This window comes from Aspergillus ruber, assembly GCF_000600275.1.
Source record: "Aspergillus ruber CBS 135680 unplaced genomic scaffold scaffold00045, whole genome shotgun sequence".
Classification (NCBI taxonomy): domain Eukaryota; kingdom Fungi; phylum Ascomycota; class Eurotiomycetes; order Eurotiales; family Aspergillaceae; genus Aspergillus; species Aspergillus ruber.
In genome coordinates, this window is record NW_024467341.1 from 62,425 (window position 1) to 84,270 (window position 21,846).

Here is a 21,846-nt window from a genome sequence, read left to right on the forward strand (position 1 = left end):
AAATCTTTAATCCTCCCGATCCGATCAACAGAATCAATAACAATGCCCATCATGTGCAAAGACCATTGATTCTCGGGGAATTTCATGGATCATATTCTCTATCGGAAGCATTACGGGTCTTATGGGGATGGGAGTGGTCATGGAGACGGCAAGGGTGATTCGGGGACTACGACAACTAGGAGTACAGGGAAGAGGAAACGAGGATACCTAGAAATGTGAATATTACCCTTTGACGAGGAATTGGTTAAGTCCCCACAGCGAAAGGGGCCGTTTGCGTCTCTCCTCCTTTCTTTTGGTTGGTAGCACTCCACTCCTTCCATTTTGCTCCACTTTACCTGATCAACCCTAATTGTACTCGTGCTAACTCCATTATATGATATCAGGCATCCGACGAATGGTCTACAAAGAACTCCTCTACTACACCAAAATCACAATTCACAATCCCACCCGCCCTTCGATCACCGTCAGAGAACGAAATGGCATATGGCTCCGGCATAACCCTCACCGAAACGCACTCGCTATACTAGCCGTGAGCCGCCAGGCATGCGAGGGACGGCGGGTATTCTATGGGCTGAATATGCTTGTCTTTGAGGAATTCGGTGTTATCCCGGTGTCCTTGGTTGGTATTAGGCGGTATGATGCTATGTTTCTGCAGTCTGTGAAGTGGGGGAAGGAGTAAGGGAAATGGCAGGAATGTATTGAGGTCCTTCAGCCGTTTCTGGTGCCTGTGGTGGAGGAGGAGGAAGAAGAAGAAGAAGAAGAAGAAGAAGAAGAAGAGGGCGAGAAAAACCATGAAGAAGATACCACACCACAAAAACTGAAAATCTGGGCCGACAAACTCCTTGCCGCGAAACACCCACAGCCATGTACATCATGTACGACAGCGACAGAGATCGACTCCTGCGATTCGAAGACGCAGGCAACTTTGTATCCGGTGACATTCGCGAGCGACACAGCATGAATGTCACCTTGAAAACTAATATGAACGCAGGCAGTATCATGAAGAAAGGTGTGGTTTCGTCCTGGTTGCTCGAGCGGAAAGGAAGCCGTTTGCCACGAAGTTTAAGGTCTAGTTATGAGTATTACTAGGCTCGTCAGAGGGGGGATGTCTGGCGATGGATTGGAATCGACCAACGACGGATAAAAACTAGTTGTTCGTTATTTGAAGACTCATCCAGATCATAGAGGCTATAAGCTGCTTTCTGCCCTCTATCCATTCGACTGTGCAGCCAGAAGGTCCTATCCCCGTGTCCATTTGTGTTCGCTAAATGCAGCTTCAAGATCAATTAAAACAGCCTAATCAAGGAGGTTAAGGAGGTCAAACAATCGTGTTCGTGTGAACTGTATCTTTATTTGTATCTTTATCTGTATCTGTATATCTGTATGTATTCAGGTAGGGGTATCTCAAAATCAAATTTAAAACCACAATGAAAAAGCGAAAATCAGCAAATAGCAAGCTAGGCTTATAACTAGCCTATACAAATGAAAAAGCGAGTATCAGTATCAATCATCAGCAACAAGACAACAAGACAAGGCAAGGTGCAAATATCGCTTCTCGTAACAATCGGCATGAACTCGCATTATATACTTCTCTCCATCTTCTTCAGACCTCTCCGATATAATCGAGGGAAAGAAAGCAGCTATGTCCTCGCGGGGCTAGCATTGCTAAAATAACTCTGATCAATCTTCAAAATCCACTCTACCTTCTGTGCCTCTGTCCTCGTCGCAAACAAGAACGTATTCTGCGTCCCATAGATCGCAAACACATTCGGCTGTCCACCACCACCCCTCGAAGGCGTACCCGATCCACTACCACTACCAGCAGTACCCAGCAGACGAGCGAAATCCGGCGCATGATCAACGCGCGAGCTGCGCAGATTGATTGCGTTGATCTCGTCGCCTTCAGGGACGCTGTAGACATGGAGGTAGGGCCGACGGAGCTCGACGAAGCGGCGTACCCAGTGGTTATTTGTGTCGTCAGGGGTGAGGATATAGCCCGATTTAGTAGAGGAAGGGTTCTTGGGGAGTGTTTGGATTGTTGCGATGAAGCGGGGTTTTAGGGGTGGTTGTTGGTCTGATGAGTCACCACTTGTGCTGCTGCCGTCTCGCGAGACGGGGTGTTTTGTCTGGGCGAACGCTGCTCCTCCGGCTGGGGGTTCGGTGTTTGTGCGGACGAGGATTGCTTCTGTGGGGTCTGTCTTGGTCATCCAGACGTCGAGGTATTTGCGGAGGAGGTTTGCTTTGTGGTCGGTAAGTTCCTGGCTTCGCAGGGGTGAGCGGCTGGTTCGGGTTGACGAGGGGACGAGGGAGACTGCGCTTAAAGCTCCTTTTGCGGCATTGAGTTCGGCCATGCGTTGGCGGTGCTTACGCGCGGCGAGGTAGTCTTTGACTAGGGATACTTTGCGCGGAGACCATGTTGTTAGGAGTTCTTCGCCCTTGACGTAGTCGTTTTGGGTGTTCATGCGCCAGAGGTCGGCGGCGCGTTTGGCGGAGACGGGTCGGACGGCTAGGGAGAACATGCGAACGGTGGAGTGCACAATGCGAGTTGTGTTGAAGAGCTGCTTGAACATCGACTGCGGGCGGACATACGTTCGTCCTTGGATCTGAATCATCGGGTCGACTTCGAACACGACAGGGTCCTGCAACCGCGACGAGATCAGGTCCCATCGGACAGTGACCTGCACGCGGTACTTATCCGCAGTAACGCGATCGAGAAGAAGCGAACCGTGCAAACTCGAGTCCCACTGGCCGACGATCGTAACGTTAGACGTCCCATCAGCATTGTCCTTCACCATCGGTTCCTGGACAAACTTCAACTGCACATCGGGAGTCTGCAGATCCTGGTCCGGAATCTTGCCCCAAGGATCAAGCATCCGAACAGATCCTACACGGATACTCCGAAGGTCATCCCACGGAAGACTCTCGGTCGAGCTATATGTGAGGTTAATCGAGATACGACGCTGCAAACCCTGGTGAAGCTGGTATGTGCCCGCATCCAAGCTGTTGTTCTGTACCACCTCAACAGGGAGGTATTCACCATTCTCCGCCAACTCAAGGATCTGGATCCGAGCAAATACGTCATGTCTCTCTTCCGAATAAAATTCCGACTCCGCGATACGGGGTGTCTTGCGTTTCTGAGTACCAGGATCAGCCGAATCGCGAATGTCGTCCCAGCTTAGAAGCTTATCCAGGTGCATTTGCGTAACTTGAGCGTAGACGCAGACTTTCAATGCAGCACTTCGCGGGCTGTTGAGTGGTAGACTCATGCTATGCACACTTTCAAACCGGACGGGACTTTCATCAAAGCCGCTGGTCATCTGTGTTGTCGTAGCGCCTCCTTCATCAGAGATCCCTGGTACGAACAATTGCGCATGGACATCAGATCCTTCCCACTCGTTGAAACCGACCATATCACGCATGACGACGTTGAACTTAAGGGTGGACGACGGTGCCTGGGCAGAAGATGGCTCCAACGACAGCCTGATTATACCAACCACGCTCTGAGTATACGGCGAAGTGACTTCAACAGAGAAATCCTGCACACGAGTCTCAAAGACAGCTGTAAGCGGGATATCGGCATCACCAACAAGCGAGTAACGCGGCGAGCAAGGCTCAGAGAAAGGATTATCCAGCTTGAAATGCTGAATATAATCAGGCCGATCAATGTACTGATGCAACTGACGCATAGCCTGCAGACGACGTTGGAGCTTCTCAATCGACCATAGGTGGATAACGCATTGCTTATAGTCGATGACACGAACCCCGACACAGGGCTTCTTCGCCTCGTCCAGCACGAAATCCTCATCCCCAGAAATCCCGTTCAGCACGAGATCGTAAGAAGACGCCATATTATGTCCATGGTCGACAACGGCGAACTGAAACGAAACGTTTTTGTCCATAATCTGGCTCATGACCTGCGCTTCCTTCAGCAGCGACGCATACTGTAATACCTTCTCCGCCATACGGACATAGTTCTGTTGTGACCAGTGGTGATATACGATACGCGCGGTTTCAATTTCCTCAGGCTCCAGCTTGGCAAACCCATTCTCGAAGATCTTCGGGGGAACTGGTTTCCCCAGACCCTTCATCTGCGACTCGAAAATCTCTTTTTGCTTCTTAAGTTGCTCTTCATATTCCTCCTTGGCCGCGCGAAGGGCCTCTTCCATCCGGACCTTTTCAGACCGCACGTCGTCGACGTCCTGGTTGGACGAAGCTTCGGCGTTTTTCAACTTATCTTGGTATTCCTCTTTTTGTCGATCCAGCTGGCGTTGCATATCCTGGCGCACAGAGTGAAGCGTCGAATCACCGTTCTGACCCTCGTCCTCTTGCTGCTGGGGGGTTCCTGGCATCGTAATGGCAGTATCCAACGAGAAATTGTCGATGGTACCGTTTGACATGTACTTATCTCGAACCGGGAACGAACTGAGCGAGTCAGAATCTTCTTCGTTTTCCATCAGCCCTCGACGAGTCGCCCTCACTTTCTGCACGTCTTCGAACAGAGCGTCTAGTTCGTCGTCAGGCATATGTGAAATTTGATCCGGTCCCATCGCTGCGCTAATAGCTTCGCGACGCGCCTGGAACCAGTCAGATTCCCGGCCACGCTGTGAGGGCAGGGGGGATTCAGCCCTGTTCGAGTCGCCATCGTGCTCAGAGCCAGTCTTGCTCTGACTTCGATCATGAGTCTTCGGCGCTGGGGAGCCGAGCTGGCTGCTGGTAACGGAATGTCGTAACAAGCTCTGCTCGACACGCTCTGCACGAGCCTCTTGCGGGTGGTTGAACCGGAATATGTGGAAATCGCCCAGGATAATTCGGAAACCACTCTTCAGGCGCTTAGGTTTATCGATACGCAGGCCGTTGACCATGACCGCTGCGCCCTCAGTCGGGACAAGAGTGACAATATTGTCCGCGTTTTCGAATTTGCAGTGGTCGGACATGATCTTAGACCCATTCAGCCTGATCTCAACCGCATTTCCTTGGTCCATGTGTCCAACAGTCGTAGTGCCAGGCTTGATGTTGTAGACAAGGCATTCAGCAAGCAATGGATCGTCACTCAGGTTGACCAAGTGAGGCATTTTCTTCGGGGTACTTAACCCGATAAACCCCTTCTCGATGCTGATACCCAATTCTTCCAGGGCGGATTCACGTTCCTTGTGAATCTTTTCTGTATTCTGCATCTTCTCTTCCCATGTCTGGTTCAGATCCTTGTAAAGCTTCTCACTCTGATTGAGTTGTTCGACAATCTCCGCCTTGCTAACTTTGGTCACGCTGCCGTCTGTCTGGTGAATAGACACGACTTGTTGTTCTAACGGTGTGTCAGGTGGATAATATTCACCAGTAGGTATACCACCAGGAGCCCCCGGTGCAGCACCAGCCGGAAGGACGCCGCCAACAGCACCAGCTGCTCCTCCACCAAGCTTCGATCTGAGTTGTTGTAGTTCCTCCTTCAATTCTCGGATCATACGTGCATTCGGGTCCTCGTTCACAACGGCATGGTTTCGGATTCGCTTCGCCGAGTCGGCGTAACGAAGGGTACCCAGTGTTTCTTCGAAGTTGATATCTGCTGGTGATATTGCGGCAATCATTGCAGTCATGGAGTTTCCTCCTAGCGAGTCCTTCAATAACCATGTCAAGATCGAATCACGGTACGGAACCATGGAGGCGTTCTTCTTCTTTCCAGCGGCCACATCTGCAAGCGCTGCAATGACACGACCGAGAGTGGATAAAGAACGGTTGATTTCGGCTCCTTCCTTCAACCGGGCTCCCGTGGCTCCAGTGGATGTTGCTCTTTCGGAACCTGCAAGATCGACCAGACTGATTCGCGATACTTTTTCCGTGTCCATGGATGTCTCGGCGTCATGGCGTTTCTGGGTAAGAGTCAAGGTGAAGACGGCGTGCGAACGACTGGACGTTTCGTTCATGTTGGTAGCGGCAACCGTTCTCGCCTTGTTACCCTCATCCATCAAGTTCTCAATTTCCTCGAACGAGCGCACGACTAGCTTGGCCAGATCTTCAACATACGGACCCGTTGACGGATGTTCACGGACCTTAAGGTTCCCTTTATTTGAGGGATTGAGCAAATCGCGAACCCTTTCGTTGTAGATTTCCAGATACGACACTTCAACCGTACAGCCAAGTTGTTTATCTCGCTGGATATCGTCGATACGCTGGAACATATCCTGGCAAATCCTCGGAATCACACCATATTCTTTCCCATAACCCATCATCGAGTACGATTTTCCGGAACCCGTCTGACCGTACGCGAAAATACAATTGTTGTAACCTCCAAACGCATTATCGAGCAGCGGTGTTCCAAGGTCGTCGAACAAGTTATCCTGGCCGGCGTAGTGCGGAGCATTCTTATCGAACGACCAATACGACCTATCGAAGGCGAAGGTCTTGGGTCCTTCCAAGGCTCCTTTCGCACCGCCTTTCCGTTGTTTCTCGTCGGCACCGGGGGGCGGGGTGATGACTGTCGAAGCATCTTTCATTTGAATGATACATTTTGCACCGCGGTCGATTTCTATATAGAACCGGTAACTCCTTGTTTAGCCTTATTCCCCATGTTACTCGGGTTTCCCAGTGGCTCACCTCTGCTATTGAACGGCCGTACTCTCACCACCACCTTAATATTTCCACCACCGCCTGGAGCCATGATTGCTTATATCCCATATACCCAGGGACGGGGAGGGTTTGGTCTCACAGTTGCTGCTGCTGCTGTTCACAAAAAAAAGAGTTGAGCCCTAAGATAGCCGAATAGATGACAGAAAAAGGCGCAAGTGGCCGGGCGACACCGAATTGCGAACGCTACGGGGAGCGCCGCCGTCTGTATATAGACCGTCGCAGACCGATTAGTCCGAATCTGACTTCGACGCTATCCGTTATCCCGTAAATAAACCGCTGATATAACACCGGAAGGCCACGCGAAAATCGAAACTCGACGCTGAATATCAACAACAATATAAAAAGAAAAAAGAAAAAAGAAAACTCGTGAACCGCGTTCGTGAATCTGGTGGTGGCTGTTCTTAACCCAGCGCGTCTGTCTCAGGGGAGTTTTGACCAGAAACCCCAGCCATATAAACCAGTCGGACTATGCGACAGAGAGGGCGATTGGGAAGCATGCAAGGGGCATTGCAGAGATACGGGAATTTCGTGGAGAGGCGAGGATAGGGCGAAGGGGGATTTCGCGAACTTCGAGGGTCTTCTCCAAGTCTGGCTCCGGGCTGGTCTCCAGGAACAAGGGAACAGCCACACGAGAAGTGGGTGGATGAGTCAGCCGGCAATAGGCTTGTTGCGGTGCTGTGCCACTTGTGGCTGATTGGTTTGTCCATGGTTCGGTTTTATTGGTCTAAGAGAATTGCGGGGTAGAGTCGAGATTGGATTGAGATTCGAGGTTCGATATTCGATATGTCGAGATAGACTGTTAGTGAGAATATAGTATCATACAGTAGGTCTGGAATGCGCCTAAATCGGTGCTTTTGAGAAGGAGTTGAAATACAGAAGCTTCCGAGGGATGGACAGCAAGTGGAGGCCATAGACCGGTTAATGCTATACCAATCATACCCAACACTAATTAGATCGACTATCTATAGTAACCATTGTTTAAAAGTTGGGAATAATGGCCATATGCTACTACAACCATAATTCCTTTCATTCGGTTCGATCTTTCAACATCGCACGGAACACCAGGGATATATCTCCGCAATATATCCTGCAAAGATATCCATAACCTGTGCCTACCACCTTTGCTGAAACTACAAAAACTATAAGTTAGCTGACGTGAAAAACCACGGCTATTCCAGATAGAAGGTATCTTATTCGGTATGGGATATATGGATGCCCCCTACATGTGATTATACAGAATACCCAAAAGTTGCACAACATAAACCACATATCATGCCATATGATGTACATGCTCTGCTCTGCTGTATCGCAATATACAACATGCTGACCGCTATAATGACTCATTCCAGATACATAAACACACCCAAGAATATATACCTCATGTACTAAGCGCTGGCAGGGACTTGCTTATATTAGAATCGGATTATAGCTATGACTACATAATCTACTAATATGCGCCAAATTTGTCTCCCGAACTATAAGAATACTCTGAGACGACTAGCGCGAGATATTGAAATGCACCACGAGGTATCACTTGAATGTGCTTGGAACAACTCCGCAGTAAGTATGCGTATACACGGAGTTAGCAATGTAACCTACCAAATGGCATTGAACGAGCAGTAACGCCGAGCCAGACGTGCATACTGTAGGTCTAGCCCTAATCCATATTGCTAGTATTAGGTAAGGACACAGGCGTAGCGTGGAATCCTAATTGAGAAATCATGTGATGCTTTGATGCCCAACATACTGGGTACTCCGTACATCGTACTGTAAACTGTGTATAAGTAAGTGATTATAGGTAATATCCCCTCTCTAGTGGTCTCGATTCATTTGCACTTGATATGCATTGGGTTACAATGGATGAATGTGCCGAATACGATATCTTTTGCGGCAAGAATGTTATGGAAGTAGTTGCAGAAGCATCAAATCGAGTTCTCCTGAAAACCGCACCAAGTTAATGAAAATCACACGCAAATGTGGCAATAGACTTGTCATATACGAAGTACGGAGTAGTGCGTATGTTGGCGCCTGTTCAGGACGAAGCACAGTACTTTGGAAAACGGATGTCTCCATGTACGGAGTGCCTGGATAGGCAAGTGAACTCCTTAAAGGATCAGTGCAACCTGTTCAGCGCCAGCTACTGCAGAGCCGGTAACAATGGCTTGCGCAAGTTGAAAGCTGGATTTGCTTTTTCCAGTCAAAATTTGCAGGGCGATGGGGAAACTCATCACTTTCACACAGGGGTCCACAGCCAACGAACATGGGTCATCACACTGCCCATCGGCCCTCATCCTAAACAAATCAAATTCTATTGGATAGAATGTGGTTTGCCCTCGCCAATGAACTGCACTAACCGGCCCCGTCGGACTTGTTCTCATACGGCAGGTGGGTTTTATTGTCACTTGCATGCTATTTTGGTCACGGCCGTAAAGCATACAATACAGAGTAAGCCTTTGGCCAGGATAGACCTGCACATAATGCGGAGTACTTATGTCAGATTGTTGTACTTGTAACGCAGTCCTGATGGTGATGATGGAGAATCGAGTCTGTCATCTTGACGGCGATTGGCGACTCAGCTAGAGCATGACCGTCCTTCCCGCGCTGTGTAAGGGGACTTCACTGAGTTGTTACGGGGCATAAAGCTGATGCAAACTTATTAATTCTCGCCCGAGTGTTTCGCCTTGCGTGATCCATTTCCAGAGTCTTGCATGTAGACAAGTATTTTTGTTGTCGACACTGGTGTTGGTGTCAAACCAAATGACCGAGACTGTTTCTTCCCAGAAAGTCTGAGAGAGCGATATTGTGACTATATCTCCTGTGATGCACAGAGCCTTCGGCGCGAAGATTGACGAATGTTCCCTGTGTCATCAATACGAGAGATCTTTATGAGGTAATAGCCAAGAAGAGCTCGAGTAGGTAGGCGCGTACCCCATATTCCGTACTTTTACGGCTCAAATAAGAATCCAGTACCTATCGAGACCTTCGCAGAGGTATGAGACAGGGATGCTATCGCAAGCATGCTGGAGCGGATGCCGATGATGTTGTAATATGGGCAAATCCCGAGATTGCCGTCTAAATTGACAGCTCATCCTGTCAAAGGCGATATGGGTGTAGTATTCTTTCAGGCATCATCGATTGTTCGGGCATGTTTGACCCCATGCTTTGCGTAGACGAGGAATATCAGTGTTCACTCTCTTAGAACAGTCTTGATTAAGATGGTACGTAGGTGCCAGGCGCATATTAACCTGGCAAGGAAAAGGTAAAGTAAAAACGCGATGACAGCCAGGCCAATTCGCTAGGACCAACAGCACTGACTATCGGGTAGTCTGTGCAGACACGACTCGCAGGCCGGCTAATCCTGGACCGTGCAGACGTTGAATCCAAGCATACCATTGTGTACTCTGTACTGATGCTGGAGGGAAGTTCCGCATTGATGCAATGGAAGCGGTGACTGTCTGACCAAAAGAGAGATAGAGAGAGATTATGTTGCCTTGACGTCAGGTGGCCAGAGCTGGAGATCTCAGCATCCGTGTATGTATTGGTAAATTACGTACCATGACAGTTATCAATTATTACCAGCTTGATACCGTATCTGTACTTTATTGCTTACAAAGCCTTAAACCAGTCCAAAATTATCCATCATTTGGTTTCACGCTCGGCTACGTATAGACGGTTTCAGATCAAGTGGTTGAAAGGAGAGTGATAGACGCGATGGATGTATCGTAAGTGACATGACCGGTCAAGCTTCGGGGCACGTGGGGTGGAACAGATCAATTCCAATCGGGGGGAGACCTCAAGGTTCCCGGTACTCGACCTCATGTGCGAGATTCTTGTAGGAATATCAATGTATAGACCCTGGTGAGTACAATCAGTGTAGAGATTTGGGAACCGCACTCATTTTAATGTTAGATTCTTTGTAACGCGTCTCGAAGTGATGCAGAAAAGGACAAAGGAAAAAGAAACGAGTCTGAGTGGGGTTTAGCGCATCCCATTCGGTTTCCTCTTACTCTGTACGAACACCTCTGCGGGATAGAGTTAGGGGGAGGGCCTGTAGCCCAACTTTGCCCTACTTCAAGTACCGTGTCGACTTTTCTCGAAATACTCGAAATAGCTTAATCTTTGCACTGTAACCTATCATGAGAAGAGTTTGGATACCCCATTCCGAGTTGAATCAGTGCGCAGATGGTCCGACGCCCGTGACAAAGAATTACCCGAATGGGGAAAGCAACCGAGACTCCGGTCACGGACCACATCACCATCACGAGATCGTCGTAAGAGGACTCCGGGATAGACATTAGAGCACTCTGAAGTATTAGGGACAAACAAAGGGGATCAGAGATAATTAATGACATTGATTGAGTATGTTTGTACCTCTATCTTTGTAAAGTACCTGTACTCTACTCCGTACTATGCGAGAGAGTAAGATACCATACCTGTCAATACATGCCTATGCAATGTGATTTGTGCCCGGCCGTAAGCGTCAAAGCTGGGACCAATGGGGGTGGCTGGTTATTTACGTCATGTACGGTATGTCTACCGTTACACATCGGGATGACCGGGAGATAGTCAGATAAAATATGGGGAGATTTACTCAGTCTGTAGGCAGTAATTACTCGATAATAACACTAACAATAAAGGAAAAAAAGAAGAAGGGTAAAAAAAAAGAAATGCTGGAATTAGCATCCTGGACCTGTACGAAGCGTAACCGTATTACCGTACATACACGCGGCGGGCAGTGCTAAACGAGGAGTGGTCGAACGCGGTACAAATGCCCCATCGTCCGCTCTCTCTTCCAACAGTTTTTCTTCCTCTGTTACTGCTTGTTGCCCCTCCATTTTTCTTTCTTCTCGTTGGCGCGCAAGAAGGAGGGTTTTTTACACCCATCAATCAGAGATTATCTCTCCTCCCCGAAATCTGATTAATCCAATCATCGGGTCCTTTTGCTCGTGGTTGTTACGCACAGTGCAACGATTTCCACGGTTGGGATCGAATCAAATCACCATTTCAGCACTTTTGTTGCAGTCACAGCTGCCTGTCTGTGTAAGTCCTACGTTTTTTTCCCCTCTCCCATTTTATTTTGTCTGCGTCCAATCATCGTGTGTTCCCCTTTCTATATCTTCCCTGGGCAAATCACCTTTGCGCATGCGGCTCTGGTCGCATTTCTCCAACCATTCAAGGGTCATCGTCAATACTCTATACACACAGGCGTCCAACCACATTGCTGGATCGCTTTGTATACTTCTGTCAACTCCCTGATCTGGTTGTCAACTGTGTTTGGCCCCTGGTTATCTTTGATATCTTTCCCTCTACAAGTACGGAGTACTACTGTCTCTATTTCTGTCTGTCTCTTTGTCTCTCTCTTTCTCTCGGTCTCTGTTTCTCTTTTATCCTTTCGCGGATCAACTCGGGCACCGGCAAATCCCGGCTGACATCACGGCCGTCCATAGAGCCGCAGTGCGCTATCCTCGGCGCCTCTTGTTTCTGCTTCCCACTCTCTGTTACGATTCCTCCATAAGGGATTCTTTTCCCTGCTTCAAGTCAGGATTTTTTCTGTTTAGCTCTTTTCTGTGCTATCTGCGATTCTCCAGATCGCGTTGGACTGGAGTACCCCTCAGGTAATTCGTTGTTTTGTTTGTGTTCGGGTCTTGGCTGCGGCCCGCGAACGCGACTGTGATTTGATTTGATGCTTTCCTTTCCCTACTCCTTACCCACTGCTGCTGGCATACACAAGCGCTGCAACCAGGCGCTTGTCAGAACCGTTATTCTGCCGTTGTCCGAGTTCGTCGCGTGCTTGTCAGTACTCTTTTTATTTCATTCCCCTTGGTGGTGCTGGGACTATATGGCCACTATCGCGTCGAGTCTTTTAGCTGCAAACAAATGCCCAGTCATCACGCGTCACAATTTTGTTTACTTTTTTTTCTCTTTCTATTGCATGCGCTCTTTTTTAGCGCTTCCACTTTTCCATGACTCGCTTTCTGACTTGCCTCCGGAACTTTAGTCGCGCACCGTCTCCCCATCGCATTTTTGTCGCTAGCGCACGCGCGTGTGCGCAATACCACCAGGCTTGTGTGTCGGCGTTGTATGCGATCGACAAGGTATGTTGCCGGTTGCTGCATCTTTAATGCGCGCTTTCCTTTCTGCCAACACATACATTCCCATCCTATCGGCCCTTGACGCCCTGACCCGCCCACAATAATAACCCACCCACCCCGCCGCACTGGTGATTGATAATATCTTCACCTATTATCCAATTGCCAGCGCATATCTGGTTCACCAATCATCATTCGTGCGCAAACTAGAAAAAATAGATTACATGCTAATGCTCGTCTTTCTATAGTTTTGTGCAGTATTTCCGACGCGCATCTTGACATCAATCGTTTGCGAATTGTATCCTCGCCTCGGAACCGAAAATCAGGATATCTTCGTCTACCCCGGCTCTAGCCCCTCCTCGCATTCAGCCTAAACCGGACTAGGGTCCTGAACAAGCAACGATTACCTTATTCAGTTCGCCAGTTGGAGAGAATAGATTGCGTAGTGCCGGAATTCGGTTTCTTGTGTCAGCTTGAAGGCCTCAGGCGCAGTTGACAACGCATCAAGTGCACTTATCCTCGAGGACACCCTAGTCCGCTGCATAAAAGCCCAACCACGTTACATTCAGAAGTGGGTATAAGCGAATAAGGGAAAATAGGTTTTTGTCGGAAAAGACAAACTCCCCTCTCCCCGAAGACTGCTTTGAAGGTTCCAGTTCGTTTAATAAACGCGCATCTGTTTTATTTCCGAACGCGAAAAGGTTGAAAAGCTCAAAAAGTCACAACAAACGAAAAAAAAAAAAAAAGGTTAGTGCTATGACGCCCGACTATGTTACCCCACTCTCCCTCAATCCAGTGACCGGTCGGCGATGCGCTTTATGCTGACGCGATTCTGGGGCCTGCAGTGTTTCGTAGTACCTCGTCGAATCATCACTCGCAGACATCCCAAACATTTTGTTGGGTGACTATCTCCCGTCCACGCGCGACTTACGATATCCTCGGTGTAATTGCACCAGCTCTTCTCACATCCTATCAGTTATCTGGTGTTCATTCCCTGTTCCCCAGTTAAAAGGCATCATTCCTGCGCGTTAACCCTGATTGGTCTTGGTGGCCGCGTTCCTGACTGTCTCATCTCCGCAAACACGAACAACGTGACGGCGAACACCGTCGCGACTCGATGATGGAATATCCACCACAGTATCAACAACCTCACGGACAACATCCTCAGGCCCCTTCACATATGTCTGCCGCATACCAACCCGCACCCCAGAGCGCCGGCTCTGCTGTCGGCTCGATGACGTCGCCTACCAATGCCCAGGCCCACATGCCACAAGCTCACTCCGCGCATCAGGCGTCACCCATTGTCCCGTCGCAATCCCATTATCAGCAGCCGAACTTCCCACAGCCATATGGGGTGACGACTGCCATGCCTCAAACATATGGCATCTCGCCCACGCAGGCCGCTGCGATGGCCACTGCTGCGGCTTCCGGGCAATTCTACCCTCTACACCAAGACTCCATGAACCAAATGTCGCAAGGAGCTCGCGGATCTCCGCGCATGGGTGGAGTGCCTGTCAAGGGGGACCGGAATCCTCGCTCGCCGCCGCAGATGACGGGCCAGATGCCCCCAATGACTTCGCAAGTGCCCCTGTCGCAAAGCGCTCAGTTGCAGTCGCGTCGCATGAGCCATGTCGGTAGTCCACCGCAGCCGGTTCTCAATCACGTTCGACCGTCGGTGGCACCCTCAATGCCACCGCCGCATCATGCTCCTGTGCAGCCAAGCCAGCCGTCACCGGAGTTGGTCAGTGGCGGGGCCGAAGAATCGCCCCTTTACGTGAATGCGAAACAGTTCCATCGCATCTTGAAGCGGCGTGTTGCGAGGCAAAGACTTGAGGAACAGTTGCGGCTCACATCCAAAGGCCGTAAGCCTTACCTTCACGAATCTCGGCATAACCATGCCATGCGGCGGCCTCGCGGCCCAGGTGGTCGATTTTTGACGGCCGATGAAGTGGCTGCAATGGAAAAGAAATCTGACGATTCCGTCATATCGGGGCTAGAGAATGTCCAGACCACTGCCGTCAAACCTGCATCGTCCGCGGGCCATAAGCGGAAATCCAGTGAGGTGAACGACGATGTGAATGCGCCCAAGAAAACGAGGACCGTTGCGCCAGCTCGGCCAACTGCTGGTGTTGAAGAGAGTGAGCCTGATTCTGCCGATGCGTCGGATGACGATGGATGATCTCGGTCACTTTCGATACCATGGCCTAAGCTTCATGTTATCTTTCTTTGTCTTCGTATCTACTTTTTTTTCTTCTCCCCCTCTTGTCTTTTTATCTTCACGGCTTTTACGGATGGATGTCTGGAATTCCCCCCTTTTTATTTTCCTAGCGAGCGATATATGACTATTGGTCTCTATCACTGCCTTGTTGATTACCTTGATTTTGTTTTTGTTTATGCCTGTTTATATCCTTACGCTGAGACGACGCTTTTTTTCTTTTCTTTCAAGTTGGCATTCTGCCCAAATTCCCTGATGATGCTTTCGTCCCATTAGGATTGCATTATATGAGACGATTTTATGCTTCTTTCCCGACACTTTTTCTTGGCATATATTGGCCCACATGTGGATGCCATCATGATGCGATATTCTTCTTTTCTTCCATTCTTCTCTTCTTCTACGTGATTTCCGAATTTATGGCTGGGTTTTACAGGCACGAAAATATTGCTGAGAAATTGCAATGGAGGAATGACTACGAGCAATATAGTACTGGTGGATATCTTGTAACTTGATGCGCAACGGACATATGTGATGTTTTTTTTTTTTTTTTTTTTTTTTTTTTTTTTTTTTTTTTTGTATTATGTTTTTTTGACTTGCTGTACAAAGAGATATCTATACTCCGTGATTCATAAAAGCATACAGAATACGGAGTACAACTCATGAAATTACTCTGTAGTAGTCCCGTGACCTCCGGATGTACCATGCTATTCCCGATTAGGCCTAGTATTGACTCTCCAGCTCCACCGGCTCCAGCCTCATTCTTCCTGCTCTCCTTCGTGTTTCTGTCTTCTCTCCCTCTCTCTGTTTCTCTTGATCTCTCGTCCATCGACGTCCACCAGTCCTTCCTTCTCTCCTGGGTTGAACTGTGTCTTTCTCGTCTCCAGGTCCCTTTGGACTCGCTTCTATTCGTTTATTCTCAGGCTTCTTGTAGGTCGCCTACCTTGCATCATTCTCATTCTCTTATCAACTCCAGTCACCATTGCCCTCGTTTCTCATCTTCCTTTCCCCTGCTTTTCTCTTCGTTGTTATTCTCATCTTGAAAGAAAGATAGAAGAAAAAAGAGATCACATCTCTAACAAGATTATTTCCTTACTTCAATTAACCGCCGCGCCATCTTGACTCTCGAGACATTGCGTGGCATTGGCGCTACATTTTCTGCTTCTTTGCTACTCCTTTCTTTTTTATTTCATTTCTCTCAATCATAGACGCTGCTTTCGTGCAGTGTACTATTTTATTGTCTTTATCAATTCTTTTTGTCATTCTGTCGATATCATTATGTCTTCTCTTTTTTCTTTTTGGCCGCCCTGCGGACTCTTGCTCAGCACCATCCCCGTTCCCGTCATCCTTCCGTCAACGCCTTCGCTCCCAGCCACTTCACCAATTTGAATTGAAGACCAGCTCTAACGTTGACGATGTCGATTCTTAGCTTTCTTACAGTTTTAACAACTTGCGACGGCTTCCCCAGTTGTTTCCGCTTTGCGTTGGGTCACGACACCCCCTTTTCTCCCAACCCTGAAACCGCCGCTGGTTGAATATCCACCGTATCATCTTCTTGGTTGAAACGCCGAGTAATTTGTTCCTGCTCGAAAATGGATTCCTACGATAGTTATGGGTCTCCCGGAAGGTCCCGGGATGGTGACGCCTATTTGTCCAGAGTACCTGTCGACTCGTACAGACGCAGATCTCCTGGTACCAAAGCGCAGTTTTATGATTATCCACTACTAGGATGGCTTTCTGACTCTTATACAGGTTCGCAGGACCGTCGGGGACGCGGACGAGGTCGTTCCAGGTCGCCCATCATGATTGATCGCTACGAACCCGCCGACCGCCGGCCCTCTCGAGATGGCTACTACGCCTCATCACGCGAACAAGCCACGCGTGAACGCGAAGACCGCCGTCGTGCTCCTTCTCCGAATGTCGCTAATATTGATCGCTATGTCCCAGGCCAAGACTCGGGCAAGCGGCCACTTCCCGCGAATCCCCTTCCGAACCCGCTCAACCTCGATTTTCAGGTGGGCTTCAACTGGTTCGCAGAATGGTGGCGAGCCGAACAATCCGTTAAGGAGGAGAAAGAGCGAGCTAGACATGGTGGCCGTCGTCCGTCGGATCGCGTGAAGGGTGAACGTGAAGCGCGCGAAGACCGAGAGAAGGAGAGAGCGCAGATCCAGGCCGGTTACGACTCATATAAGCTGGAGCTTCAAGTTAAGATGGCACGGACTTTCGTTCAACAACATCGGTCCGAGGAGTGGTTCAAGGAGCGTTATGTGCCAGAAGTTCGTGATCCTCTTCGCCGGCACATCATGGATTTCCGGTATAATGCTCTTCAACAGTGGGAGCGCGACATCGAGGGTGGAGTGTTCGACGAGTTCACGCTGGAAGGGATCTACAAAAACGAGAGTGATGGTGCAGGAGGCGTGATTGAGAAAGAGGAAGGTGAAACGACGGCTGTTGGCGAAACCCTCGGGGTGCTGGACTTGCTTCCGGCAAGGGGTGGAGATCTGCGTGATGAGGCTCTCTCACAGCCTGCCTTGCTCATCAAAACGCTGGCACCCAATGTTAGCAGGGCAAAGATTGAAGAGTTCTGCAAAGAACACCTAGGTGAGCAAGATGGTGGATTCAAGTGGCTGAGTCTCAGCGACCCCAATCCATCCAAGAAGTACCATCGCATGGGATGGATTATGCTTCACCCTGCTTCTGAAGTTACTGTGGTGGAGCGCGACGATGGCCGAGGTGAAGAAGGCGAGGAAATGGAGCAAGACAGTGCAGGCAATGGTACGGCTACGGTCAATGCGGCCGAGAAGGCACTGGAAGCCATCAACGACAAGACTATTCATGATCCGGAACACGGAGACTTTGTCTGCCACGTAGGTGTGCATGTGCCGCCTGCCCAGCCGCGCAAAAAGGCCTTGTGGGACCTATTCTCGTCCCCTGAGCGCGTTGAAAGAGACCTGGAACTGGCTCGCCGATTGACGGCGAAACTTGATACGGAGATGGGTGGCAACGTCGACGGTTATGCCAGGATTGAAGAACGAGTCGAAGAGATACGCGGAAAAGGCTGGCTGCAGCCCCCAGTGACCGGCCCGGTTAGCGTCAAGAAGCGCAAGTCAGATATGGACGATGAGGATATGGATGAGGGTGAAGCTGAGGAAGGGGAGGAACAAGAAGGATGGGATGATGAGGTCGATGACGAGGAACTGTTGGCCAAGAAGAAGAAATTGGACATGTTGGTCGAATATCTCCGCCGGGTTTACAATTTCTGCTTCTTTTGCGTGTTTGAGAGTGATTCGGTCCACGAGATGGTTCGCAAATGCCCCGGAGGCCACCTTCGCCGTCCCCGGACTGGTCTCACTAGCCAGTCCAAAGACGTTGCTCGGGCTAGCGCCTTGGGTGACCCGTTTCCCATCAAAAAGAAGGAGCCTAGTGAGGAGGGGGAGGAACGGGCGCCGTCAGACGAAAAGCGTCAGCCAAAGCTCAGCAAGTCGGAACAGCAGCTCCAGCGTGCATTCAACTGGGTTAGGACTTTCGAAGAGAAGCTCTTGCAAATCCTCGAACCCGAAAATGTCGACCTCCAGAAATTAGGAGGCAAGCATGTAGAGGAGGCGCTCGAGGAGGAATTGTCGAAATACATGAAGCAAGAGGATGAATCGAAGTACCGTTGTAAGGTCCCTGAATGTGCGAAGCTGTTCAAAGCGGACCATTTTTGGCGCAAGCATGTCGAAAAGCGCCATACAGAATGGTATGAGACTATTCAGAGTGATGTACGTTATCCACCTACATATTTGACACGAGTTCTATGACTGACTGCAACAGCTTTCGTTGGTGAACTCATACGTTCTCGATCCAGCTCGAATTGCGCCATCACGGTCCGATGCTACCAGCAACGGACATTTCCCTCTCAACACACACCAGAACCAGGCCGGCACGCCTCGCGGATTTAGTCTGTCGAACATGCCGTACATGGGCAACGGACCGATTCCAGCAGGCTTCCAAGGAATGCCCCCGGGCGGTATGCCAGGGTTCATGATGAACCAACCAGGCCCCTGGGCAGGCAACGGCATGGTCGCCGGAGATCATCCTGGACTGCACCAGCCCGGCGCGATGCGTCGAGGTAATCGGTACAACAATAACCGGTCTTCTGGGCCATACGACCGACGCGGTCGTTACAATGCATCAGGTAGTGGGCGCTTGAGTCCTGTGCAAGGCATGTACAGATCCGGTGGCCGCATGCCGGCCAACGCAGGCGCGGCATTTATTCCCCCCGGCCATCCGGCAGCTGCGATGGTTCCGGGCGGATTCCCTGATGCTGGTTCACCACAGGGCATGGGACCGCGAGAAGCTGTGCAAGGACGAAGCCTGAAGAGCTATGAGGATTTGGATGCGGTTGGCGGTGCCGGGGGTGGTGAGCTAAACTACTAATCTTGTTTCATTCGTTTCACCGGCGTCGGCTGGCCTATTTTTTTCTTTCTCATTTCCTTTTCTTTTCGGTGACATTAATATTCTTTAAAATCTTGGCCATGTTATACAATGTGGCTATTGCATTTGCATACAGCAATATTTTCTTTTTTGTCTGCAAGGTGTATTATAGTCAAGAGTGACAGTAGTTCAATCTAGCTAGTATGAGATATCATGTCTATGTTAAATGTCCATATCTAGAGCGCCCTGGTGAATAACACGGTCTGGACTGGCCCTGATCGAGCCAATAAAAGCAATATTCACACCAGAACCTCTGACCGAATCCTCTTAACCCAAATAATCCTTTCCTGCACATAGTGCGATCCCAAGACCCTCTGCACATCCTGAGGGGCACTGAAGCATGTAAGCTGAAGCATGTAAGCAGCAGAACCAGGTTCGTCATCTGCCATCCGCCAGGGTCAGGATGAGGGATCATCCACAAGCATGAATATGATTGCAGATATAATTGCTTGTATGGTGTGTAGCAAGCATGAGGTTCTGAACTCAAATCGAGGCATCCACGAACAAAAGCACTATATATACAAATTTATACAAAGTACGTAGTACAGTAAAAGCGATCAAGCCATCTGAATAACAACGCCCTCCGACGCATCGCGCCACTGCGCACCCATCCCCCGGATCCAGCGCTCACTAGCAAGATAAAGCAACAGATAAACATGAGGTGCTATTTCACCCCATGTATACACCTTCAACACGAAGCTTTCGGGGTTCGGTGGATAAGTAGGATGAAGATCACACCCCCGATCCGGAACCAGATCTCGATCTGCTCCTGACTCGACCTCGGGCTCCTCTCGCTCAAGAACACACCAAACCCCCCAACCCGCACGCCCCTCTTTCGCAATAAGATCCTCCATAAACCCCCAGAAGCGACTAAACAGTTCCCTATCCCAAGTATTTGGATTTACACCCGCGGCAGCATGATTTGCGTGTGCAATAGTAGCTGTACTATCAGCACCGGACCCTCGGCCGGTCCAGCCCCGACCCAAAGGCCGGGGATAACGGGTGTCCAGCCCCGAGGCCAGCGGGTCGTGCAAACGCAAACGCAGACGGAGCCGCCAATAACCCCGTTCGAGGACGTGGAGCGGGCGGGCCTGGTGCGTCGGGACAAACGTCCGGGCGAGATTGAGGCGGTTGGCGAGGAGGGAGAGGGTGGGCGTGATGTGTGTTGTGAAGGGGTTTGAGGCGATGGGAGGTGCTGGAGGGTTGATTGTTAGAGGGGTTTTTATTTCATGCTCTGCTTGTTCATTTTCTTCTGACTGTAGTGGTAGACAGTGTCTCTTGGGATTTCTCTCTGGTGACGGTAGTGGTGACGGCCGTTTAAAGGAGGCCAGTGGCGATTCGGGAATGACAGAGACCGGACTATCTAAGGAGTCGGGAGCTAATCGTGCAGGTGCGAGGGGAGGATCATGCGGGAGACTATTCCCTGTCTCGTCCTCGTTCTCCTGGTCTTGGGTGGTAGTAGGATAGAAGGTCTGGAGAATGGCGTCGGCTTGAGCTCGATAGCGGCAGTCGTCGTGGAAGGAACTGGGGGCGGCAATGTGGACGAGGGTTTGGTTCATCCTGTATAGTACAGGTATATCGTAATTATATATAGCTGTGACAACGTTGTAGTATTGCAGTATTGGAGTATACACTCTGTAGTGTAGCTGTATTTGTATACTCTGGTGTTATGAGCACTGATGCCGAGTCATCTACATCGGGAAGGCAGTAAAAAAAGAGAAAAAAAAGAAAAAAAGAAAAAAAAAAAAAATCAACTTCGATAGTGCGACTTCTTCTTGGGTGATTTGCTTTATTGATTGTTCTCTTTTTGCTCTCTCAAGTCACACACACTACCACTATTACTACTACTGTACGAGTGTACAAAGGCTTCGTGCTACTATCTCTCGACTTTCTCCCCTATTCTTTTACTTCAACAATTCGATTCACTTCGTCTCATCCAAGAATACTATACTCTATCTCTACTTATAACTGAGTAAGTTACTCTGTCTCTTTCTTAACACCAGCAGGGCTGACATCTCGGGTGTTAGATTCTAGTGACAGCCATTTTCTCTCTCGACTCTCCTTTCGACTCTCCCGCGATCGTTACATTCCTCGACTTTTCCTTAGCAATTCCGTCTCTTTCTCGTGCAATTCGGCAGGTTCCCTCGTGTCTCTCCATTCCGGTCTTCTTCCTTGCTTCGTCGATTTGATCGCGCCGGTCGCATTCCTCGGCCGGTCGGTCCAGTCCGTGGAGCTGCGCTCGTTCCAACCCAACATCTCCCACAATATAACACATCGAATATATATACCCCGTGCAAATCCGAAATGTCCTCCAGGGGCAACGCTTATTCTCTAGACCACGGCCCACCCAGTCGTCATAATATGCAGCCCCCTCCGACTCTGCGTGGTAAGTCGCCACATTGGGCGTCCTCCTGTTGGAATCCCGACTAACAGCTGCAGCTCAACCAT

At 49.7% G+C, this 21,846-nt stretch overlaps 5 protein-coding genes across 5 annotated transcripts; 3 read left to right on the top strand and 2 right to left on the bottom strand.

Moving 5' to 3' along the window:
- Window positions 1-394: 394 nt before the first annotated feature.
- EURHEDRAFT_381768 (uncharacterized protein) lies at window positions 395-1,073 on the top strand (the record flags this gene model as incomplete). Its single annotated transcript, XM_040779453.1, has 3 exons — window positions 395-658; window positions 713-927; window positions 992-1,073. 3 exons carry the CDS (start codon window positions 395-397, stop codon window positions 1,071-1,073), a joined length of 561 nt encoding a protein of 186 aa, XP_040634356.1.
- Window positions 1,074-1,640: 567 nt separating this feature from the next.
- On the bottom strand, window positions 1,641-6,652 carry EURHEDRAFT_466594 (kinesin-3 motor protein uncA; the record flags this gene model as incomplete). The annotated part of the gene is made up of 2 exons (XM_040785116.1): window positions 1,641-6,520; window positions 6,589-6,652. 2 exons carry the CDS (start codon window positions 6,650-6,652, stop codon window positions 1,641-1,643), a joined length of 4,944 nt encoding a protein of 1,647 aa, XP_040634357.1.
- Window positions 6,653-13,890: 7,238 nt separating this feature from the next.
- hapB (transcription activator HAP2) lies at window positions 13,891-14,889 on the top strand (the record flags this gene model as incomplete). Its single annotated transcript, XM_040779454.1, has 1 exon — window positions 13,891-14,889. One exon carries the CDS (start codon window positions 13,891-13,893, stop codon window positions 14,887-14,889), a length of 999 nt encoding a protein of 332 aa, XP_040634358.1.
- A 1,625-nt stretch (window positions 14,890-16,514) lies between these two features.
- EURHEDRAFT_406709 (putative arsenite resistance protein Ars2) lies at window positions 16,515-19,341 on the top strand (the record flags this gene model as incomplete). The annotated part of the gene is made up of 2 exons (XM_040780475.1): window positions 16,515-18,683; window positions 18,736-19,341. 2 exons carry the CDS (start codon window positions 16,515-16,517, stop codon window positions 19,339-19,341), a joined length of 2,775 nt encoding a protein of 924 aa, XP_040634359.1.
- Window positions 19,342-19,565: 224 nt separating this feature from the next.
- Window positions 19,566-21,302, bottom strand: EURHEDRAFT_285949 (uncharacterized protein). The gene has a single exon (XM_040778209.1). The coding sequence runs from the start codon at window positions 20,955-20,957 to the stop codon at window positions 19,956-19,958; it is 1,002 nt and encodes a 333-aa protein (XP_040634360.1). The 5' UTR covers window positions 20,958-21,302; the 3' UTR covers window positions 19,566-19,955.
- Window positions 21,303-21,846: the final 544 nt, after the last annotated feature.

Excerpts from the sequence above, each read along its gene's own strand:
- EURHEDRAFT_285949 (XM_040778209.1), bottom strand. The coding sequence starts at position 20,957 with ATGAACCAAACCCTCGTCCACATTGCCGCCCCCAGTTCCTTCCACGAC.